Below are 23,615 nucleotides of genomic sequence, written 5' to 3' on the forward strand. Positions count from 1 at the left end.
GTTCCTTTGCTTCCTTTCACTGAGAACTTTCAGGGAAAGCTAGAATTCTATGACATTCAAGGCCACCAGGGAAAGAAGAAAAATAAAAATAAATACCCTATTTCATCAGATCGAAGACTTCACCAGCTGAAGGAAGCAGAATTATTTTGGATACCACTGAGAAAGAAAAAAAGAAGAGAAAAAGAAAGAAAAAAAAAAGAGTCCCCATTTAGCCATGAATCAATGCTCTTACATTTTTTTATTGAAATATAGTCAGTTTACAACATTGTGTCAATTTCTGATGTACAGCATAACGTTTCAGTCATACGTACACATATATTCCTTTCATATTCTTTTTGATGTTCTCTTATATTTTTTAATTTGTATTTTATATTGATCCCAAGAGCTCCTTTAGGATTATTAGGCATAGATTTTTATCCTATGTTACACAGCTGTTTCCTTGCTCTTGCATAACCTTTTATTCCAAGGTGTCATCAACCTTTTTCAAGACAATGTATGCAGTAGTTAGGCTCAGCACACATAGTTACACTAACACACTAAAATGACCACAGCGTAAACAGGCACACCTAACTCCATGTGTGTCCATGCGTTGTATACACAGACAGCACGACCGCATCACCACGACTGGCCAACGATCGCGCTATCCATTGCGAGATACATCCTGATTTCCCAGCTACTGTTTTAAAATCAGTGAAACATGATATTTTGCACTGTCCATCCTTAGGGCTTTATTTTCTCAGGAGAGATTGACAAGATTTTGTGGCATCATTTACCAACTCAAATCATCCCAATGCCCCCTTGACCCCAGAACTAAAGAGTGAGAACCGGCTGCCTGTGTTTTCCTTGCCAACATTCATTTACCCAGGAGCGAGGGAGCATCACGGGGAATAGGAAGGGTGAACGTGGGGATTCACAATTCCCTGCGTGGGGTTGACTTACTTTTGTGATGGCAACTGTCTCCTCCAGGCTCTCAGCGACAACTCTGAAGTGTGTGCAAGCCCAGGCCATGAGAGAAGGCCTAGCCAAAGAATCTGACGAGGGGGACAACGTATGGACCCTGCTCAGCAGCCCTGGTACCCACCACCTGGGAGTATGTGCACTGGCCAGGTAACGTGCAGATATTCTAGAACTAGATGCAAAGGAAAAAAAAACTAAAAATGAAGTAAAAATGCAATGCAGGCAACTTCACTGAGAGCAGTCGACTCACCAAGGACCTACAGTCCAGGGAAAAAAATAGGGAAGAAAGAGGAAAGCGGGTTGGGAAGAGCTGGTGGGATCAGCCGTAAACTCACCAAGCCCTCAAAACACAGTGATACAACCAATAGCTTTAGGCAAACAGCACTTCAGTTGGGACCTTGGATAGGCTATTATAAAGCTTAAGCCTTGGTGCTCTTTCCTTTTTAACATTCCTTTTTAGATCATTTATTTTCCTGATAGAGAAATAGACTGAAGTGTCTTCCATCATTTTGAAAGAAAATAGTCTCTGCTACAATGGGAGGCTTGGTTTTTCCAGGAGCATGACGGTGTGGCAACACGGCGTCATACTGGACATCATGGACCAGCTCCTGCCGTCCCTCACCTCCTCCTCCGAGAACTACCGGATAACTGGCACAGCTTTCTTCTCTGAGGCAAGGAGGGCAGCCATCCCAGCAGGGTCATTGGGTCCCCCGGGGGGATTTCTCTCGGGACTTCAGTGGGAGCTGGAGCCATGGAAGAGGGACCCTCCACGGGAGCTTTGGGAGTAGAGACCCAGCTACAGCCAGAGACACGGCACTTGATCAGGGAGAGAGAGAGGAAGCCACATCCTCTCCCTGCCCTCTGCTCTGCAGAAATCGTCTCCCAGGACACAGAAGGGTAGAGAATAAACCCAGAAGGAACAAAACAAAAAGTAACCAACAAATGTATTACTGTGATCCTTTCAAACTCTGAGATAACGGGCTGACTCAGACGATCCAGAGAAGGGACGTCGTCAGTACCTCGTTTTCCCTGCTGCATTTTTCCTCTTAGATGGGAAATATCTTCTCTTTTTTTATATTATTACTGAAGTAGAGTTGATTTACAATGTCATGTTAGTTTCTGGTGTACAGCACAGTGATTCAGTTATACATATACAAATATCATGTGATTTCACTTATATGTGGGATCTAAAATAATGTCACAAATGAACTTATTTAGAAATATCTTCTCAATGAGGTACTTTGGTTTCTCATCACCACGTAGCCTTGATCCGTGAGGCGCTCACAGCTAGAGCTTAGCTCCTGCGAGACGTGCTAACTCACCCAAGGGCTCCCTCCTCTGCTCCCCAAGCAGCTGAGCCCTACTCCTTAACCTGAGCTAGGATGCCTTTGACACTCACCAGAAGGGAGGCCATGCCCTGATCTAAAGGCGAGGAGCATGTCATTTTCAGCTCATGAAGGAGCCAATCCTCTGGAAGCACGGGAATCTGCGGGAAGTGCTGATCCTCATGGATCAGAGTGCCTGGGACTCCAACGCCATCCTGAGGCAAATGGCCATCCGAGGGCTCGGTAATACGGCTTCCGGAGCCCCTCACAAGGTAAAAGGAGTTTAGTGGGGACAAAAAAAATGGTCCATCTAAGTAGAGGGTTTTTTGGGTTTTTTTTGTTTTTTTGTTTTGTTTTGTTTTGTTTTTTGGTGGGGAGGTAATTACATATCTATTTATTTAAATGGAGGTACTAAAAATTGAACCCAGGAAAAAGAAAAAAAAAAGATCATAGGTAAAAGCTAAAAAGAAAAAAAAATTGAACCGAGGCCCTCGTGCATGCCAAGTATGCATTCTACCACTGAGCTATATCCTCCCCGCTTAAGTAGAGTTTTCAAATAATTATTGACTCACTCCTCACCTCGTGGTTGCATGGAAATGAAGTGAAAATCCAAATAAATTGCTGAGGTGGTGGCTCTTAGATTGAAGTACGTGTGACCCCAACAGAATTTCAGTCCCCTCGTCTGAGGTCTCCTACCCTGTTCTAGGCACACATAGAACAATTTTTGAGATTAAGAGACTGTATTTCAAAATAGGTGAAGAAGCATAAGCAGATAATACTAGAATCTGTCATCAGAGGCCTCTACCACCTGGCCCGCACCGAGGTTGTCTGTGAAAGCTTGAAGGCGCTAAAAATGATCCTGGAGCTGCTTACAGACCGAGATATCAGCTTCTACTTCAAAGAAATAGTGCTGCAGACAAGAACCTTCTTTGAAGACGTAAGTGAGTCTGTTCAGGAGTCTTCTCTCCCCAGAAGGAAGGAGTGAACAGAAAGAGGCTCAGGTAGCACTGGTAGCAGACCGTGTCAGTGCCCAGCTGCATGCCTGCCCCTGAGGTCACCTGTTCAGTTCCTGGCAGGCTGCTGGCTTCCTGGGTCTCTGCCCGAGGGTACTCTCCCGGCCAGGGAATCACGATTGGGCTGAGCAAGTTGGGCCAGACCTGTTGGGAAGGGACCCTCAAACAATAAGAAACAAGCGTTTGAAGGATGGAGTGCTCCTTGCGCATCAGGGGGCCACATATGACGAATCCCCTTTCGTATGTTTCTTCTCTTCCCTGTCATGCTTCCAGGGCTCACCTCTCAAATAAATTTCTTTTTTTTTTTTAACAGAGGTACTGGGGATTGAACCCAGGTCCTCGTGCATGCTAAGTGCAAACTCTACCGCTGAGCTATACCTTACCTGCTCCAAATAAATTTCTTACTCCTAAATCCTCATCTCAAAGTTTGCTGCTGGGGGAAACACAGATTATGACAGTACTCAATACAGGACTAGATGTTGTTGCTTCCAGCACTTTCTTTCCCACATCCAAGATCTCAAAGATTCAAAATGCCTGTGCGGTTCATTTCATCCAGGAGTTGGTCAACTGACCTGTGGTTCATGGGCCACATTTGACCCAGAGCATCTTTTTGTAAATTAGGTTTTATTGGAACACAGCCATGCTCACTGGTTACTTATTATCTGTGGCTGCTTGCACACTTCATCCACAGAGCTCATGCATTGTTACAGAAACTGGCCTGCAAAGTCTGAATTAGTCACTGTTTGGCCTTTTACAGAAAAAGTTTGTCAACCCCTGATGTGGTGTGTAGCCCTCATTTCAAAAAACATCAGTCCATGATCTTAGGCAAAGGAGGGTCATTTCTCCTTTATGTCTTCTGGGAAACTAGATTTTCTTATTTCTTTTCGGTTTATTCATTGTCATCAATGTAAAAATCTATTTCACGTCTAACTTAGATCTATCTTTTGTGATCTAAACCTGTCTGCTCATGTTGTGTTGTCTGTCAGAAGAGAGAGAAGCTGCTGGGTGCCTCCTCCTGTGCGTCCTTCTCAAACATTAAGGCTTTATTAAATTACCCATTCACCTGAGAGTCTCCAGACTGGAAAGTCTGTATTTCTGTCATTATTCACCATAAACCTAATTTTTCAGCTCCTTAAATATTTTACAAGCCAGTGACTGTGTTGTATCTCTAAATGAAGCCTGAGAAGTACTGAATAGAATCAAAAGAAAAATTACCTCTCAAGTCCAATCTTTTTCTATTTATTCTCTCTAAAATTTTTTTAATCTTGCCCTTTCTTCATGACTCCTTAGCAATTGATTAACCACACAGACCCCCAGATTTCAGTCTGCAATGCATGCCCGCAGTCAATAGTCCTCCATTTTTGTGATTTTCCATTTCCCTTGTTTGTGTCCAGCCTAAACCTAGCCTTTGAGAGCCACTTTCTGCTGGTTTCCAACTACTTTCTCCAATGTACCAGTATTACTTTTAATTTTCATCTTGTCCTCAAGTGTACTTACTGGGATCTCAATCTTCTGTAAAATAACAAGGATGTTCTTTTTGTTTTCATTACACAGATAACAGATGACAATCTTTACCAACAAAGGCCTGAAGTCGCCCATACAGAGCCTCACCTGCTAGGTTTCCCTGGGCTGTTGTGGATCCAATGATAGTAACTCTCTTGGATCTGAGCCTCCAATGATCACAAGTCCGTCCATGAGTTTCGTGATCAAGAGAATATTTCTGTCTTATTGTAGAGGAGGAAAATCTAAAGTCTCTCTGGTTGTTAGATTAGAACTTTCTCATTCCTAGTAGGTATCAATTTCATCAAATTCACATAAAAGTCAAGTTTGACAAAACTTGAGTCTTCATTATGCTCTCTTTCTGCATCTAACGATGATATTTTGCCCCTGTATTTTTCTATAGATTAAGCATACAACTGTGCAACCTCCAAGTTTTTCCTTTCTTTTCTTCAATATTTAAGCACTTTCTTGAAAAATCTCAAAATACAGCCACACTTTGATGAAACAGTAGAACAGCAAATGTGGCTGCTGTCCCAGGCTCCAGGTCCTGCACACTGCTGTTCCCCTCACTGTCACCCTGAGCCAGCACCTCAATCTCCGTGACAAGGACATTCAACCCTCAGATCCGTCCCGGCACCCAGAACACTTTGCCCCTTCTCTTCTCTGCTTTTTCATCATCCCAATTGGTTGATTCTCTTTTGACCTATCATTAGATCATTGATTTTAGAAAATTCAAAAAATTCTTTAAGAAGTGAATATCTGTCTACCTTTTGGATATTTTGCTATTGGTTTTCTTTCTTTTTCTAAAAAGAGGCCTTTTAAAAATATACCCTTCCCTTACTCCTGGTGCATTTAAGGCACATTTCTACTTCAATTTCCATTCTATGAGGTCCCATCTCATGTATTCAGTTAACTTTTCTGGACTTTTCTCAACAAGTCATCTTTATTTGTTATGGAAGATCTTTATTAAGTTCCTTTTTCACAGTGTTTTGTTGACGTGCCCACTTCTTATACATTTTGTTTTGCCATCAAAATTAACTCCTCTGTTCTGTAGTTCTGCATCCTTCAGATGCAGACCTTTCAGATCTGCTGATCTGAAAATATCTTTATTTGCTCTTGTAGTAATTTGAATGAGTATAGAATTCTAGAATGAAAAATTTCTACCATTAAAAAAAAATTAACTCCTTCCCCTCATATTCATGGGAGTGCTTTTTTTTGTTGGCCCTTGTTCATTGCTAATCTAAATAATATCCTGCTATTCAGAATGACTTTTCCCTTCATCCCTCTGCCTTCATATAGGTATGTTAAACTACTTTTCTAGGTCACCTCCCCCCCCCGCAAAAAAAAAGAAAAAAGGATGAAAAAAGAAAACCTCCAGAAAATTCATCAGAGTCTGTTAGAACTCTGGACCACAACAACAAGGTGTCTGAGATACTAGAAGGCCATCTTTCTCTACCACCTTTTCCTTTGGTGCTAAAAAGCATCGCCCACCCTCCTGGACAGCAGGCAGGGGGCTCCATAACTTCACATATGCAAGAGTACAGCTAAGCTCTTGTTTGATTATCCTCCCTCTCTGACACCCAAGGCCCAGATTTCCCTTTGGAAAGTACATGGGGTCTCTGATGGGAGTCCTAGGCCTTGGGCAGTTTAGGTCAGAGACCTCCTAATTTCAGGCTAATGATGCTATCAGGCTAATTTGTGTAAAATACAGAATAAACAGAATCATCCCTAGCTGCCAGTACCCCCTGTTTCTCATTCCTGTGGTCACGGTTCCCCATCAGCTACTGAAAAGCAGAAACCAAACCTCTAGCTCCACGGTATCACTTAAGCCCCAGAGCCGTGGTCATTTAAACTCATGTGGGTAAAAGCTGCTGGGTGAGCATTCTTAGAATCCACAGGGCTATGACAGGTGTGCGTCAGTGCTGGGTCCCAGCCTCCCTTTACTTAAGTGGGGCAGGGCGGGGTAGGGTGGGGGCCACCAGCTGCGGGTGGCCTGGGTGGGGGACTCACCCACGACATGCCTCTGTCACCACAGGAGCAGGATGATGTGAGGCTGACCGCCATCCTCTTATTTGAGAATCTGGCATGCCTAACAGGAAGAAAGTGGAAGATTTTCTTTGCTGAAGAAATAAAAAAGAGCATGATTTCATTCCTTCTCCACCTCTGGGATCCCAATCCCAAGATCGGGACTGTAAGTGGCCCTTGCACAGAAGCCCGTACCTCCCCACAAACCCATGGCCAAGAGGTGCTGGGAAGCCTGGTCTTCCTGGACCAGAAGCCAGATTTGAAGGCACCTCTCTCAAATGAACCTGAAACCACTTCACCAGTCCTGGGTGCTTTTTTGCCATCCCCTCTGGAGTTTGCGTTTCCATCCTTGAGACTGGGAAGGTGGCAGCACTGAGTGTGAAGCCCTTCATGTCACTGACTTTTACTGCTCCTTTCCCAACACACCAGTCAGTATTTCTTCCCTTCTGGAAGGGGATCCGGCATTATGGACCATGATGCAGAAAACTGTTTTCCAGGCGTGCCGAGACGTCCTGATCATCTGCATTCCATTTCTGGGTCTCCAGGAACTCTATGGGGTATTAGATCATCTCCTTGACGGTCAAGATCTACCAAGGGCCAGGGATTTCTATAGGCAATTCTGTGTGAAACTGGTGAGTGTGCATTAGAAGCTGCTTCCAAAAATGCCAGACAAGAGTCCAGACAAATCCCAGAAGGCAAACAGCATAGCGAGGAATCCTGGCCAGAGCCAGAACTGTCCTGGAAGGATTCTCGGTGGCCTGCCACATCACCTTCTGCTCTTTACCCAAGTCCCAACTGGGATCCGTTCTCATTTCCTGAAACACATCTGTTGATTTGTCCCAAAGCCCCAGTGCCATGCTGATTAAATTGAGAATGAAACAGCCGTAAGACATCTTCGAACAGAGTAATTAATGGCTGTATGGGTGCTTGCTGGCCTTTAGAAGTCCCTCCTTAGGACCTGTGGGATGCTGAATTTCACAACAGGTCACTTTCCAGTTGCCCTCTTTGTAATATACATCTCTCTTCTAGGCAAAGAAAAACCAAGAAATCCTGTGGATCCTCCACACACACTCATTCACCTTCTTCAGCAGCAGCTGGGAGATGATCAGGAGCGCGGCCGTCAAACTCACAGGTGAGGGCATGTCTGCCTTCCACACTCCTAGGTCTGCACCTTGTGCTTTGACTGGAAGCGTGAATGCTGGCATGATTGGCATGACCCAAAAGACACCAAAAAAACAAAACAAAAAAAGCCAGAAAGGAATCCATTTCATGTCTTGCAACATTTTGCCTCCAAAGAACCTGTTCTCTTTTGCAGATGAAAACATAGCCTGCTGTGTTTCTCCTGGTTCCAAGTCACTGCTCTTTCTTTTCCCCAAGTCTTTGCTCCAAGCCTGCTGCTCCTGCCTCAATGAATTCGTTTGCATTATCCCTTAATATTAAACTGGAGTCAACCTTTAAGCTCAGTTCAAGCTGAGAGCTTTAGTAGTAACGTGATCCTAGTAGAAAGTGTGTGGGTGCAGGAGCCAGCAGACCTTGGCTCCGCTGTGTGATTCTGGACAATTCATATCTCTGTGATGCCTCTTGGTCTGATCTGTAAAATAAAAGAGGAAAGTCAGTGAATCTCAGAGGATGCCTCTATTAGGAAATTCTAAGTCTGTTTCAACTAATCCAGCGCACTGTGAACAGGCCCACTCGGTTGGCCACCTTTAAGATTGGGTTAAAGTCTGAGATTCCTTATGGATCGTGTATGTGACCCTCCCTAACTGCACTGTAGACTTTTTGAAGACAGGGCCCATAGCTTACATACGTTTGAAACCCTGACAACTGGTGCCCCCTAGAGGACATAGTGTGAGTTTTCCCAAATCCATGGTGAGTGGCTGACAGCTTCCAGCCATGGCACTGAAGACCCAGCAGACGTCACCCTCACATCCTCCTGGGGAAGCAGAGGGAGTCTGTAGTTTGTTCAGTCACCAGCCAGAACATTAACTTACAACTAAGTGCAGAGTCTGACCTGATCTGCTTTTCATGGCCTGTTCCTCTATAATGAAACCAGTAACTTCCTCCTGCTGCTTTTAGATGCTATCGTTCTTAATTTGACCAACCAATATGTGGAGTTATTGGACAGAGAACAGCTGACCACGCGTGAGTACCAACCCTGGCTTCTGCCCAGAGCACTGTCAAGTTCTTAGAGAAAGAGAAATCAATGACGATCCAAGTTCCATGTCAGCCCAGAAGTTAAAAATCATAGTGTCCCCATTAGCAATCATCTCTGATGCCCCTAGATACTAGAATTTCTCCAGAGTGTTATGCAACCCGGCTCCACTTCGCTGTGGGTGTCTTTCCCACCAGCCCTTGATTTTCCAATTGTCTGTAAGCCTAGTGACCACAGGGTCAGGATCTTCTCTTCCCTTATTTTAATGTTAAAATAGATTCTCAACTTGTGGCTTTAGACCCTACATGTTAGGGTAAAACGTGAGCCCGAGGGCCTGAGCCCCACACAGCACAGGCCCTCAGTGGGGGCCTCACTGTGCTACAGAACTTGGGCCTTGGCTTCCTCATTCACCGGCTGTTTCTATTCTTTCCATTTCAGGGCTCCAGGCACTTCGGCAAGACCCCTGTATCAGTGTCCAGAGGGCAGCGGAAGCTGCCTTGCAGACCCTCTTGAGAAGGTGTAAAGAGACAAGCATCCGTCCGTAAACCATCAGGAAATAAACTGCTAGGCTTTTTCTGTAACTGACTCCTGTCTCCATCCTCATAACTGACGAACCTGCGGCATCTCTAGGAAAGAGATGGCACCTGGGGTGGAGATGTTGAGGGGGTAGTGCATTCCTTACCCTCCAGGGGCTCCCATTAGTAAAAACCGATCGCACCAACGCACCTGAGGGGAAACCTGTGATCTGAGTGTGGACAGCCTCGGCTTTGCATAGGCTAGCCTCCAGGCGTGGGAAGCTTGCATCCCAGTGGCTATCAAAACAGGACAGAACGTGAAACAGTTCTGCTGCCATTAAGAAAAGGACCACTGCTTGTTTCCACACATAGCCTTTTCGTTTCACATCTTTGCCAGCTTTGAATTACGACCTTCACTCTTCCCTTTCTAAAAAAATAGTCTTAGAACAAACTTTAACCTGTCTGTTCTTTCTCAAGTTGTAATTTATGTTTCGAGACCACGCGGGGTATTTTTCTACAAAAAAACCCTTTCTGACATTCTACTAAATCTCATAGTTTCCTTTCCATTTTTGTCTTAAAGCATTCCTCCTTTTGAATTGTGTGTGCAGGTGTGCATGTGTTAACCTTCTCCCCAGCATCTGAATCATAATTCTTTCCTCTTTTCCACAATGAACACCTGAAAGGTCACCTACAGGAAATTATGTACATAAAAAGAAGTTTCTAATGCAGAACCTGGCACTCATTTACAACGTTATTAAATTGATGTATCTCTTTACAAATTCCTTTTACCTATGTCCTAATCCCTTCATCCTCAAGCTCTTTGGGAAAGCATCTTTTGTTTCTACAAAACCTTTTAGGAACCAAAGGAATCTTTTTGTTCAGAGATTTTAGGCCAGAGTCCATTTATTCATTCATGTAACAAATACTCATTGAGTGCCATCAGTTTATAAGGCACTGTTATAGCCACTGGGCTACAAGTATGAGAAACAAAATAGAAAAATTCTACACTTATGGAGCTTATATTCTATGACATCTGCGTACAAATTCCAGAGGATGGAGCCAGCCTCCAAGACGGCTCCCAGTGATTCTCGCCTCCTGGTGCTGTGCTCTCCTTCCATGCTCCATAGAAATGACCTGTGCAATCAACAAAATGGCTCAAGGGGGAGGGTGTAGCTCAGTGGTAGAGCGCGTGCTTAGCATGCATGAGGTCCTGGATTCAGTCCCCAGTAACCCTGTTAAAATTAATAAATAAATCTAATTACCTCCCCCTCCAAAACAAAACCAAACTACAATAGTTCAGAGATGAGAGAGTGTGATTTCCAAGGCAAGGTCATAAATGGTATCGCACTCTCTTGAATCACCCACTCTGGAGGAAGCCAGCTGCTAATATAAGGAAACTCAAGCAGCCCAAATAGAGGTTTGTGTAGCCAAGAACTGATGCCTCCGGCAAACAACCGAAGCTAACTTGCTAGGCTCGTTTCGTTAATGAGCCACCTCAAAATGAATCCATGAGCCCCAGTTAACACACTGACTGAATTAGGAGATAAAATACTGAATGCCCAGTTGAATTTGAATTTCAGGTAAACAATGAATATTTCTTTAGTAAAAATATGTCTTGATTATTGCATGGGACACATTTATACTAAATTATTATTTGTTGTTTTTCTAAAATTGAAATTTAACTCAGCATCTGGCATTTTTGTTTGCTAAATCTGGCAACTCTAGTGCAATCTAATGAGAGTCCTGAGCCAGAATCACTAATCTAAACCACTCCTGAATTCCTGAGCCACCAAACTGTATGAGATAATAAATCCATGTTGTTTTAAGCCACTAAGTCCTAAGGCAATTTGCTATGCCCCGGTGGGTAACTATTACATACAGAGTCCATGATCCCACTGAAGTCAAATGCAAATTTCTGTGTATAATTGCATAGGTACATTTTCTGGGTAATGGCTTTCATTAAATTCTTAATGGAGCAGAAGCTGTTCTTAAGCATAACACTCATGAAACAGAGCAAGAAAAGGAAGGCAAGAGAAAAGGGTTTAGTTGACTTCTTGGAAGGTTATTTTAAGTCAAATGACATTTCCAATAGAACTTAGCAATGGTGGAAATATTTTATATCTGCACTGACCAATATGGTATTAAAAACTTAATACCTCATATTAGACCAGCCACATGTGGCAACTGAGCACTTGAAATGTGGCTGGTCCATCTGAGGAATTAAGTTTTTTATTTTAAGTTTTATTAAATTTAAGTAGACATGTGTAGCTAGTAGCTTCAGTATCGCACAAGATGATTTCAGAACATGGGGCAAAGAGTCATCACAGAATTTGGGCTGAGCCACCCAGAACAACAGGACATTCTCACCAAGAGTCTAAGTTCACTGACACAAGACTTTCTGCGTATGTCCATCCCCACCATCACTTTCCACCCATCTCGGCAACGAGAAAAGAGCCTTCCTTACTACTGATTGGTGGAAATTAGGTAGAATGGTCACATGAAACACAGATCACAACTGAACCTTTATCTAAGCCCTAATCTTAGAAGGATTCACCGCAACAAGAATATCCAAGACTCATGTTATCACATTCCAGCTTCACCCATTTCCAGCCATGTGACTTGGGGAAAACATTTAACCTCTCTGTGCTTCAATTTCCACACCTGCAAATTGAGCTACTAATTCTCTACCTCAAGGTGCTACTGTGAGGATTAAATGGATTAAAACATACAGGCAAAGCACTTAGAAACTTCACACAGAACCATTATTGAGTAAATGTTAACTATATAACATAAATGTGAATAATATTAACAAATTTATTATAAGAATTGCACAGTTTAACATAAACTCAGTGACTGGCACCTAAAGCCAGCTGCTGATCCTGCCCCCCACCCATGTGGCCGTGGCCCTGGCCCTGGGAATGTGGTGGCCATTCTCGGGAGGCTGATGATAAGGTGGTCTCTCTAGTCTGAAGATCCCACCTTAGCAGCAGGTAATTCCTGCCCTGACTGCTTCTTGCTTGCTGCGATTCCTCATCGAAAACGTCTTACTTGCTCTGCTGTCACTCAGAGTAAGCCAGGCGAGGCTGGGTGACAGGAGAAATTTAGATCTACTTGCTCTCCCCACCATTTATTTCTATGAACCCCTCCCAACCACTACTGTTCACTCTCAGAGAGCTGCCACTAGCCCGTCTTGGTGCCTGTCAGTCCTCCAGTGGCCCCTTCACGGTTCATCTGTATGGTTAGATCTCAGGCATGTTACTCAGGGCAGAAAGACTTCTTGAGCGTCTCAGGGAACTCGAGTCATAGAAGAAAAGGATGGTCGAGTACTCTTGAAGAAATTACAGATTTGTTTTTCAGCCTTTCTCCCGTTGCTTGCCTCTCTCTTATTTGCACATGGAATCATTTTTCAACTTGTGTTTACTTTAGGATAGAGATTCTGTGATGTTCACAGACTGCTTAATGGGCTAGCGCTGCTTGGAAGCACTCTGAATCACATTATTTTGCAATTCAGTACTCTGCCCTCTAACCCAACAGAGAGAGCCCAGTGTTCTGCTGGTAAATCAGGGACGTTTAGCTTGGCTGACCCTGCTAAGAAGGCAGTTTTACCAGAAAGGAGGAGAACAAAATATCCCAGATGGGAAGAAAGAAATAGGCTCCCAGAGAACGAAGCCACGGGGATTGCTTAATTGGAATTGTCCTGCACCTCCATAGTTTTAAAAGATAAAATAGAAGACCAGGCGCATCTTCTGGGGCCCTCCAGAGACTCCAAGATTACAGCAAAGATTATCTCACAGTGTTTTATTATTACTTGATGTAGTCCCAACTCCACCACCATCCTTCAGATTAACCTAAGCAGAGACCTGGAGAACGCACATCAGTGAGACGTGGTAGCGACAACCCCAGAGCTCATCAGGGGCCTTGATCTACGCCCTTGACAGAGAGCAACTCTCTGATGAGCAATTTTCTATAGCTGCAGGCTGGGAATTATCATTTCTTGGCATTTCTCTTTCTTTCAAATTTATTGCAGGTATCCCCAAAACTGGGCCAATAGAAAACACTGTTAGAGTCCAGAGCCACACGAGGGAAGGACGGTGGGATTCATTGCAAAAACTTGCATGTCTCCGCCTGTGTCTGGGTCTTGGGTCTGGGTCTGGGTCTGTATGTATAAAAATCACCAAGTCATGACCTGAAAAATGGCATTTGCTTCTTATCTCTACTTTGTCAAACTTTATTTATCCAACAAAACAATCTTACTTATTTGTATTCCTTCTGGACACACTGTCCTGGATTTTATTTATTGAATTATGTGGTTATCCTGAAAGCAAGATAAATTTGGAGAACAAATTTTCTAAATACATGTGACTCATAGCTTCTTTTTTGATTTGGGAGCCACCGAAAAACACAAGATAAGAAATCCTTCCTTCTGCCTTACCTACCACTTCCTCCAAATAGTCTCAGAAGTAAATCCCGAGGATTAACTTGACCAACGTTCTAACACCTCAGCTGCACAGTGGTCAAAAAGAGGCTCTATCTTTTTTTTGTTGTTGTTGTTGTTAAAAGCATGGATTAAATATTTATTGGTATGGTGATTAAATCACATTGCAGTGTATTTCCAGGAAATGTTTTCTTGATTTCCCTGCCTACTAAAGCCATGGGTTTTGTTTTGTTTTGTTTTGTCCCCCCCGGCACTCGGTATCTGTGCAGAGAAGAGCTTCCTGACTTAGGGTTCAGCTGGAGCCCTTCATTCACTGCGTCATGGTGCGTACTTGAGTTGCATGTGATCTGATAACACACCAGCCCTGAGACTTTCATGCTAATCACTTTCTCCTTAGGATGTCTGGTAGGACTTTCCTCTGATGAGACAATTCCATTTCACTGCTACAGAAAATTCCTTTGGCCTGTCTGTGTTCCCAGCCAACTTGGTTGGCCAATCACTCCGTAATGGACCCTCATTCAGCGGCAAGTTGGCTTTATTCTTTCAGTCAGTGCTTCTCCGTCTTGAGCATCAGTGATCGGTTATAGGCCTGAGGGCCCTCCCCCAGAACTCAGCACCAGTCCCCTCTCGGAGGGCTGCCTGGAAACAACAATGATAACAGCACAGTTCTTTATGTTTTTCCTTTTACAGGAAATTGTCCTCAGCCTGTGAATCGAAAAGAACATTTTATTTTTCTTTCTTCTGCCTACCTTCTCCCTTCAGCCCACCCCTTCTGAAACAATGACAGTCTTGCCATCTGGTCTTCTTAACCCTTGGCTGAAAAAGCAAAATTTTTACGTGATTGATGTTTTGAGTATAAATTTGGAGCTTGGCCTGACAGGAATAAATAAAAAGACAAATTGTAGGTGCTTTGGTTGTCACAGCAGGGACTCCTATCACACCATCAGCCTTCCCATCCCCAAAGGAGTGAACTGCCTGAAAGACCGAGGTAATTGAAAGGCATGCAGACACCTCTGGTTTCTCAGATATTAACGGAAATTGCCTCCTACTGCGGCTGCTTTCTGGCTCAGTGTTTTCTGCTTTCTCTTTCTGCTTTCAGTGTTCTGAGAGAGAACAGTTCATTCCATTTCTAGCTAAAGTATTAATATCCTTTAACTAGTCTATCAAGGGAGAAAAATCTCAGTGGACTGGTAGGTAGTAGGATTAATGTGGCTGCTCGATTCTGTTGCTTCTGTCCTGAGAATGCTCCAATCTCCCCACCCCCCCGTCCCTCTCTCTCTCTATCCCTCTCTCTCTCTTTTCCTCTCTTCCTTCTCCTTTTCATTTGTCTCTCCTCCCCCTCTCCTACCTCAGAGAAAGAGTTGTAAATACACCTGAACACCCAAGAGTATGTTGCACCTTAGTTTATCTTATCTTCAAGTTTATGGTGGCCACCCTCACTAGCTGTTATGTTCATCTTACTAATAATCCAGATGCCTATGGTGGGTCAGTATGGGTGTGAGTATGGGGGTGTAAGTTGGGTAGGTATAGGAAGAAAATATAGAGCAAATGATAAACTGTGGGGTTCAAAAAATATTGATTAATACACATACTTATCTTAGCCAAAAGGAAAAGTGATTAACATTTTACATGCAGACACATAAGAAGCTATTTCAGGAAGTATTGGTGTGAAGGAAAAGCCAGGCTGGGCCTACTCGTAAATCTAAGTGTAACAGGTGTCAATTACTGATCTGAGTTCTGCTGGGCCTAACTCATAAATCTAAGTTTAATTAATGTTGGTAACTGATCTGTTCTTATTAGAAAAGTTCTAGTTTACTGATTCCCTGCTTCCCTTTTGTGATACTGCTGAGCTGTTTGTGCCCTTTTGGCTGCGCTTATAATTAACCCTATAAAACCTCACACACACGTCTTGAAGGTGCTCAGAGCTCCAGAGCAGAAGCCCTTCTGAGCCCACCGGCTCAGAGTACTCCACCCCTCCGAGTGGTGCTTGTTTCTTGGCTGGTCTGTTGTTTCCGTAACATTGGGTGAACCAGCTTCTCAGCACCTACTTAACAACAGGATGGGCTCACAAGTCCCACGTGAAGCTGGGATTAGCCATGAGCTGCCCAATTGAGAGGGGGAGCCCTCAATCAAATTAGCCAGTTACCTGGCTCGTTGCTGGGCAGGCGACTCAGGGCTCCAGGAGAGAAATTTGTCAGCTAGTCCACAACCTCACCTTACCCCATCTGAGTACCAAGAACCCTCTCTCTGTTTCAAGGGGATTACAAGCATCCTGGACTGTTGCTGGTGGGAGGGAGGTTACATACAGAGCAGTTAGGATGGGGCTCAGTAAATCTCAGGGCAATGATAAGCAGCATTTCTGTTGGTCAATTATCAGGAAATGTGTGGAGTCACAAGAAGGCACATTCCGCCACAATTAGAACTTCCAAAGCAGTTTCTCTTCCCTGGATGATGTACAGTGTCCACTTAAACTGTGAGTGACGTTCTGTAGGATGTGGCCTGTCTCCCATGTAGCTCCCTGATGCTGGTTAATGCACCAGCCAATTCCTTCCTCTCCTTCTGTCCGCCACTAGGTCCTGATGACTTTGACTTCAGCACTTTCTGTTTTCTCCTCCAAGGCTAGAGCCCAGCCCAGCACAGGTTTGAGGCAAAGAGCAGGGCAGACGGGGAAATGCTCACAGTCCCTCTGTTCTCCTTGCAGTCTATTTTCATAACATAAATAATCCTCCCAGCTTTCCTCAAAGCCTTCTCTTTAGATATTCCAGAACTTATTTTGGAAGTTTCAAAACATTTTCAAAGACAATGTTGAAAGTAACTTTCCTCTTGCAGTCCTGCTGTCACGATCCCAATTCTCTTATAGACAACTGTGAGTGTCTCTGTCTAACTAGAGGAGAGGCCAAGTATAAGGATGTTTAGAAAAGAATAAAAAAAAAGGCATGAAATTTAGTATTTCAAGACAGAATCTCTCTGCAACCTCATTCACTGGTCCTTTCCTTCTCCACCAACTACTCACCCAGCCCTTCCTTCTCCTTCACTAATTCTGTGAACTTACTTCTCAAACCTCTTAGTTGTCAAATCTGCTAATTAATTTTTTTCGTTCAGACCTCATTCTCTTACAGCATTGATAATGCTGACCATTTCCTCGGTATTAGTTAGGAAAGGAGGGTGGCAGGACATAAGTAGTACACATTTAACTTCATGTAGCTTAAGATGAAAGGAGAAATTTGGGGAAGGATACTGATCTATCTCCTCCCAAATAAATTATTCGTTCAACTCTTTGTCTCAAGGTCTGCCTCCAAGCCTGGACTTTTCAAACCTATCCCCCCCACCCAGGGTAGAAAGTAACCCCATAATAACCTTTAACAAATGCAGTTGACCTCTGGATTGTCTGGATGCTGTTGTCTTCAATCAATTTAAACTTGCCTTCTTCAATCAATTTAATATGTAACTTCCACATATTATATCTGGATCTTTCCTCAAAGGACAATTTGATATATAAAGCTGGACCTAGATCAGACTTAAAACTTCAGATAGGAACTTACAGATACTGCCATTATGGAAAACAGTATGGAGGTTTCTCAAAAAACTAAAAATAGAACGTATAATCAAACAATCCCACTTCTGGGTATTTATCCAACGTAATTGGAATCAGGATCTCAGAGACATACCCGCACTCCCAGGTTCATAGCAGCACTATTTACAGTAGCCAAGGTAAGGAAATAACTTTAGTGTCCATCATCAGATGACTGGATAAAGAAAATGTGTATACATACAATGAAATGCTATGCAGCCTTAAGAAAAGAAATTCTGCCATTTATCCCAACATGAAGAGACCGGAAGAACATTATTCTAAGTGAAATAAGCCAGACACAAAAAGATAAAAACTGTGTATTCTTACTTATTTGAAGTATCTAAAATAGTCAAATTCATGGAAGCTGAGAGTCGAATGGTGATTTCCAGGGGCTAGGGGTCGGGGAGAATGGGGAGGTGATGGTCAAAGGATAACAAGTTTCAGTTACACAAGATAAGTGAATTCGAGAGATCTACTACACAGCTCAGTGCCCAAAGCTAACAATACTCTGAAGAAGGAAGTTCTTATGTTAAGTTTTCTTTTTTTTTTTTTTAAGTTTTCTTACCATTATAAAAACAACAATGAGGGTGGGAGGAAACTTTGGGAGATAACTGGATATGTTTATGGCCCTGATAGCGGTGATGGTTTCACAGAGGTATACTTATCCACAGACTCACGTACAGCTCTTTACATGTCAATCATACCTGAATAAAGTAGTGTAAAGAATTTAAAAATATTTTTTAAAAGCACATTAGCTATTCTTCATGGAAAGATTCCTTAAAATTAAACATAACACAGATTTTTCAGTTTCAAAGGACAATATCTTTAATGAGTTTTTTAATCAGTCATTTAAACTAAAGTTTTGTTGAAATATATTTATCAGTATCAGAAAAGTACAGATATTATTTATATATAAAAGCACATTTTTAAATTCCATTGAAGCCCACTCATTTCACCTCCCACAGCTGCTATTTTGTTTTGATGAAAGATGAATAGGGAAGAAACAGAAGGCTAATGCTTCAGAATCTACCTGTAGAGCCCCCTGAAAAATAGTTGTGTGTCCCCTTTAGAGAACATCATTCTCCCAAATACGCAATCCCTCAATAGCTGAGGCATGAATGATGCTTCCTATAAAAGCAGAGGGGAGGAGGGGGGCAAATTGCAGGTCTTGTGTTCGGCACACACTAAAGAAAAGCCCCAGACAGAAGCCTGAATTGTATTTGTTGTCAGACAAGAAGGTAGAAGGTGCCCCTGTAACCATAACGTGATGAATTTCGCTCTGACACGACCACGGTTCAATCTCCTGACACATTCGCGATCCCTAGGCGTGGTGCTTGAGTCAACAGGGTGAAGTCTGAGATTACCTCCTGGGATGCAATAATCGTATCTGACTTTTTCCATTCAAGGTCCCCTTTGTATTTGGTTTTAACTGAGGGAAGCCAGCCTCTCTAATCTTTCTGTTTTTCGAATCAACGTACAGAGTGTACTCTTGCCCAAGGGCAGAGTCAATCATACTTAAAAAGAATCACAGAGCATTCAGATTTCTCCAGTCTAATCCTGTAATTTTCAGATTAAAAAGTCAAGGGCGAGAAAAATTAGCAATTTTTCCAAGAACACCCAGTTAGTTCCTGCAAAGGTTCATCAATATCCTTCATCCTAACTGACATTTTAAAAAAAAAAGAAGAAAAAGAAGACCTGGATTCAGATTTGGGAGAACAAAGGTTTGCGTGATTATGCAGGCGGCTGGGAATTGGGAGAAATGGACCCCAGGGCAAGGACGAAGAACGTGCCTGCGCGCCGGTTGTGCGGAGGTTTCCACTCGGCCACAGCGGCTGGGGGACTCCGAGCACGGCCACGGGCACCGGGAGCTACGGGGCTTCGGTGGCGCAGGGCCTTATGCTGGTGACGGAGATGCTCTGCCCTCGGCATCTCAGGACCCCGGCCTCACACTCCGTCATCGTCCGCTCCCTGCCGTTCGCATCCACGCAGACACTAAACCCTTCTTCCTCGCACTCCGAGGCGGCTCTGCAGACACATTTGCTGCTCTGGGCTGCAATAAGAAGCAAGAGAGGCTTGAAGGCACATCGCAGAGGTGGGAGAGGCAAGGCGCGTTCCATCCAAAGTCACGATGCGGTGGTTGGAGAGCTTTGAACGCTTCTGCCTCGTGTGACACAATTGACCACACACCCCCACCCCCACCCCGCCCTCCGGGAAAAGCAGCAGGACCAGGAAAGGGAGGCATTTCGCTCCACTCAGAATAAGCAGCTTTTGAGGCTGGAGCCAGGCTTCCTACCGGACCCAGGGGGGCGGTTCTCTTCCCCTCATGAGCTCTCTACCTGCTGCCCAAACCTGGTGTGGTCCTTCAGCGCCCAGACCAAATGCGGAGACCTCAGCAAGGAGCTGGGCAAAAGGCTCAAACAGGGAGACAAGAAAATAATTCAACTTGCTTTTTTGGGGGGTGGGGAGGGGTGAATTATGGATTTTTTTTAAATTGAAGTATAGTTATTTACAATGTTGTGTTAGTTTCTGGTGTACAGCATAGTGATTCAGTTATGTATATGTTCCTTTCACACTTTTTCATTATGAATTATTGCAAGATATTGAATATAGTTCCCTGTGCTATACAGTAGGACTTTGTTGTTAATCTATTTTATATATAGTAATTAGTACCTGTAAGTTTTCTATTAAATTATTGGAATAAAACTTGCTTTGAGAGAAAGGGCAGGAATCACAAAAAGCCTCAGATCTGGTAACGACCAACCAGAAACGAGTTGGAGAGGAAAGCGGTGTGTGCGCAGAAGATGTGAGGCTGGAATACCAGCCAGGTGTCCCTAGAAGAAAGGTAGCAAGGTCAGCCAGCCGAGTGTGGTGACTGCCAAATCAGAAGTGGCCCAGACGTGGCTGGAGTGGCACGTGTCATCGTCTCTAGAGTGAGGGAAGAGGTGCCCGGCGGGGACCAGCCGGGAGGGGGAGGGCCTGAGGAGCTGGCAGAGACCTTGCAGATCGCACAGTCCAGCTCCCAAATTTGCAGATGGGGAAACTGAGGGCAGGGACTTGGCTCCAGGAACCCCGCTCTTCCCCCTCGGTAGTAAAGCCCAAACCCTGAGAGGTGGACCAGCCGGTGATGGTTATCAAAATGGCTGTGAGTGCTGCGTGGACACAGCTCCAGCAAATACTGAATCACAGTCTGAGAAAGCAGTACCTCTTTTTCTCTTCTCTTCACATCCTTCTGAGTACTTCTGGGAGAAAGTGTCAGCTTGGCATTGGAGTGCTTTCAACATCCCCCAACACTTGCTAACAACCTTTATCACAAAGAAGCATCATCCCCCAAACTTTGAGCAGCATCTGACTAGTATCACCAAAACTCGTTTCATTTCATTGTATGCATTTTTATGGTCACCCAATATTTATGACAAGTGATATTTCCTGTTAAGGATGTGATAAAAACTTCCTTTTTTAAAAAACTGTTTTTTTGTTATTTTTGTGTGAGTCTGTTTTTTCAGATGAGTACAGTATGGATAATACCAGGACAGAACAAAAATCATGAAGGTGGAACATAATGTTTGGGAGAACATTCAGACCCTCAGGGAAGGTTCTTGATCCATTCCTCTCCCCAGGGAAGGCAGTGGGAAAGGACAGTTCACTCTCAGACCAGCCTCAGCCTTTGACATCCTCAGGGATCTGCTTTGATCTGCTGCCAAACTAGAAAGCTGCATTTCTGAAAACTTCACTATGACTTTAGCATTATTATGGTTACAAATATGAAATGCCCCTTACCATCACATTTCCCCCATAGTGGACACACTCCGCAAGCTTTCTCAGCTGAGGCAGGCAGAGTACAGCTCTCTCTACCAGTAACGGTGTAATTTCTCCCCTGACACTGGAGAACGTGCATCTTGCAAACGGTCAGAGGTAGTATCCTTTTGCTTCTCTCGTCTCGAGCACATACATCCAAGGAGGATCTGAAATAAATGTTTTAAATTACTTTTTTTAACAAGATTTTCATTCTTCAGAGCTGAGGATGAGAAGTAAAAAGGGAGGCTTTGAGCTCAGAGCCTCCGTTATCACCCAAAGCAAAACAATGAAACGGAAAGGCAAATCCCCTTCATTACTCCAGCCTGACCCCCTCCAATCTTCAGAATGAACATATTTTGCTCTTTATTTGCTCACAATTTTTACAAGCCTAGATATCTACTGTCGATCTCGTTTCATCTAGAACAGATCAGATACAGCAAATTAGAAGAGAAGGCAACGTCTGCTAGCAACAGCTGATGGATTGAGAACAAAGGAGACAGAAAATCAGCAAAGATCAAAACACTCAGAGACTTCTTAGTCAAGTGGCACCACTGACTGCGGGAGAAAGTAGCTCCTTCCAGCCCAGCAGCCCTGAGAGTGCATGTCCACGACATTATCCACAGTGATGACTGAATCCTCAAGGGAAGATGAACTCTATTTTTCAATGCCATTTTTAGAGTATCTATGTTTGCAAAATAGTTCAGAAATATTTCCATAAAATGTGTTGCTTTTTTTCTTAAGCATTGGTGCTAAAATAGTGCCAACTATCTGAAATGTCACTAACTAAAACAACCACATTTCTGAATGCTGATGGATAAGGAAGCCATTACTATAGTGAAACCTTAGACAACAAGGCTTTTTTTTTTTAAGAAATTGCACTTTTTTCTTAAATATTGGGGATTGAACGCAGGACCTCATACATGCTAAGCATACACTCTATCACTGAGCTATTCCCACCCCCAAGGCATTTTTGAATAGCAGACAGAATCTATATTTACTTATGTATATGTCTAGCTCTAATGTTTTCTTCTCTGACCAAGAGCTAAATTTACTTGGACATTTACATAATAGAAACAAATCCTTGTACCTCTTTTTTATCTGTTTATTTAAACTTTCAATAGAACGACTCAGGTTAAAGGGCAGAGACCTTACAAGGTCACCTACCTTGTTATCAGTATTTGTTAAGAAAACTTGTACCATGTCTATAAACAACAGGGTGCAGATAAACTAAATGAATCAGAGAAGTTGGAAAGAGGATGAAAGTGAATCAAAGTGAAAAATGATTAATAAAGAAAACAGCACAGTCAGAATATTCTGGGCTGGTCATTTCCATCTATACTATTCAGTTATATTGTCCTTCATACAAAAAGTGATTTCTTACAAGACACCACTGCAATCATCATTAACCAATGTAGGTGTTTGAGGACTTGCATATATGTTTTAATGATCATACTAACTGAAAGCCAAGTAATTGGCTCATAAATGTATGTTTCTATTCTTAACCTTAAAGATGGCCAGTAAGTCTGTGGCACAGGATATCTCCCATTTGCTTTTCCCGATTCACCCTCCACTCTTCTTCATCTTGCTTGAGAGGCTGACATGTGTGGACCACATCAACAGACTTCCTTGTCCTCTAGTTTCAGGCGTGTTTGATCAATGGTCAGGGAGCAGGGTGGGGAGCAAGAGGTGCAGGAGATTGTAGGGAGGGAAGAGAGTGTGGGGGGGTATTCCCCTGAGGGATCACTGAGGCCCCTAAAATGAGGGACTCAGCCCCTTCTCAACTCCTCCTCAGCTAGCCCTCTCTGTCTCCAGTTGCTGTCAAGGCTCCTCTCTCCCCGCTTCAGGCTTGGACATGGATATACTGTGTACTCTAGCTCCTACCAGTCCAGGAGGACTGCCCTGCCCTCTTCTCTCCCCACATTTCTGTAAACAGTCCCACCAGTAAACCTCTTCTTGTCCCCATTTAGTTGTGCCATCTGCATCTGACATCTAGTAACTGCTTCAGATATCCTTCTACAATGGAGGGGCTTCAAGTTGGATGATGTTCTTATAACGCAAATCTATTTCAAGAATCAGAAAAGCAGCTGCTTTATTATTGCTTTAAGAGTTTACATCTCAAGGGAATTTCAGCACTAATCTCCTCAAGCTCTAAATTCTCAGGTGACAGTTTTGTCATTTTGCCCCATTTACACAGAGAACGAGCAGTGCTCAAACACTCCTTCAGCCTTTCTCACCAGCCAGCTTAGAACACTGCTTTACACCACCAATCCATCAGCCCTGGTGACCCAGGCAAATGACAGGCAGCACATGGACCAGATTAAAATGCA

At 43.5% G+C, this 23,615-nt stretch overlaps 2 protein-coding genes across 3 annotated transcripts in view; one reads left to right on the forward strand and one right to left on the reverse strand.

The window, feature by feature from the left end:
* The window catches only part of MROH2B (maestro heat like repeat family member 2B), a 59,504-nt gene extending 49,947 nt beyond the window's left edge, over positions 1-9,557 (forward strand). The window contains exons 34-42 of one of the 2 annotated variants that reach the window (XM_072958743.1): positions 967-1,107; positions 1,514-1,628; positions 2,408-2,554; positions 3,037-3,219; positions 6,831-6,986; positions 7,318-7,452; positions 7,850-7,952; positions 8,897-8,962; positions 9,411-9,557. In XM_072958743.1, the coding sequence (XP_072814844.1) occupies positions 967-1,107; positions 1,514-1,628; positions 2,408-2,554; positions 3,037-3,219; positions 6,831-6,986; positions 7,318-7,452; positions 7,850-7,952; positions 8,897-8,962; positions 9,411-9,517 (1,153 nt within the window). In that variant the 3' untranslated portion in view covers positions 9,518-9,557. Of the gene's footprint in view, positions 1-966; positions 1,108-1,513; positions 1,629-2,407; positions 2,555-3,036; positions 3,220-6,830; positions 6,987-7,317; positions 7,453-7,849; positions 7,953-8,135; positions 8,441-8,896; positions 8,963-9,410 lie in introns of those variants that run through there. The other variant, XM_072958744.1, reaches the window with a different exon arrangement.
* An 8,735-nt stretch (positions 9,558-18,292) lies between these two features.
* Positions 18,293-23,615, reverse strand: part of C7 (complement C7) — a 46,416-nt gene continuing 41,093 nt past the window's right edge. The window contains exons 17-18 of the mRNA XM_072958745.1: positions 21,271-21,455; positions 18,293-19,543 (exon numbers count right to left, since the gene is read on the reverse strand). Of these exons, the coding sequence (XP_072814846.1) occupies positions 19,362-19,543; positions 21,271-21,455 (367 nt within the window). The 3' untranslated portion in view covers positions 18,293-19,361. The remainder of the gene's footprint in view (positions 19,544-21,270; positions 21,456-23,615) is intronic.

The sequence above is a fragment of the Vicugna pacos genome, chromosome 3 (genome assembly GCF_048564905.1).
Source record: "Vicugna pacos chromosome 3, VicPac4, whole genome shotgun sequence".
Taxonomy (NCBI): Eukaryota; Metazoa; Chordata; class Mammalia; order Artiodactyla; family Camelidae; genus Vicugna; species Vicugna pacos.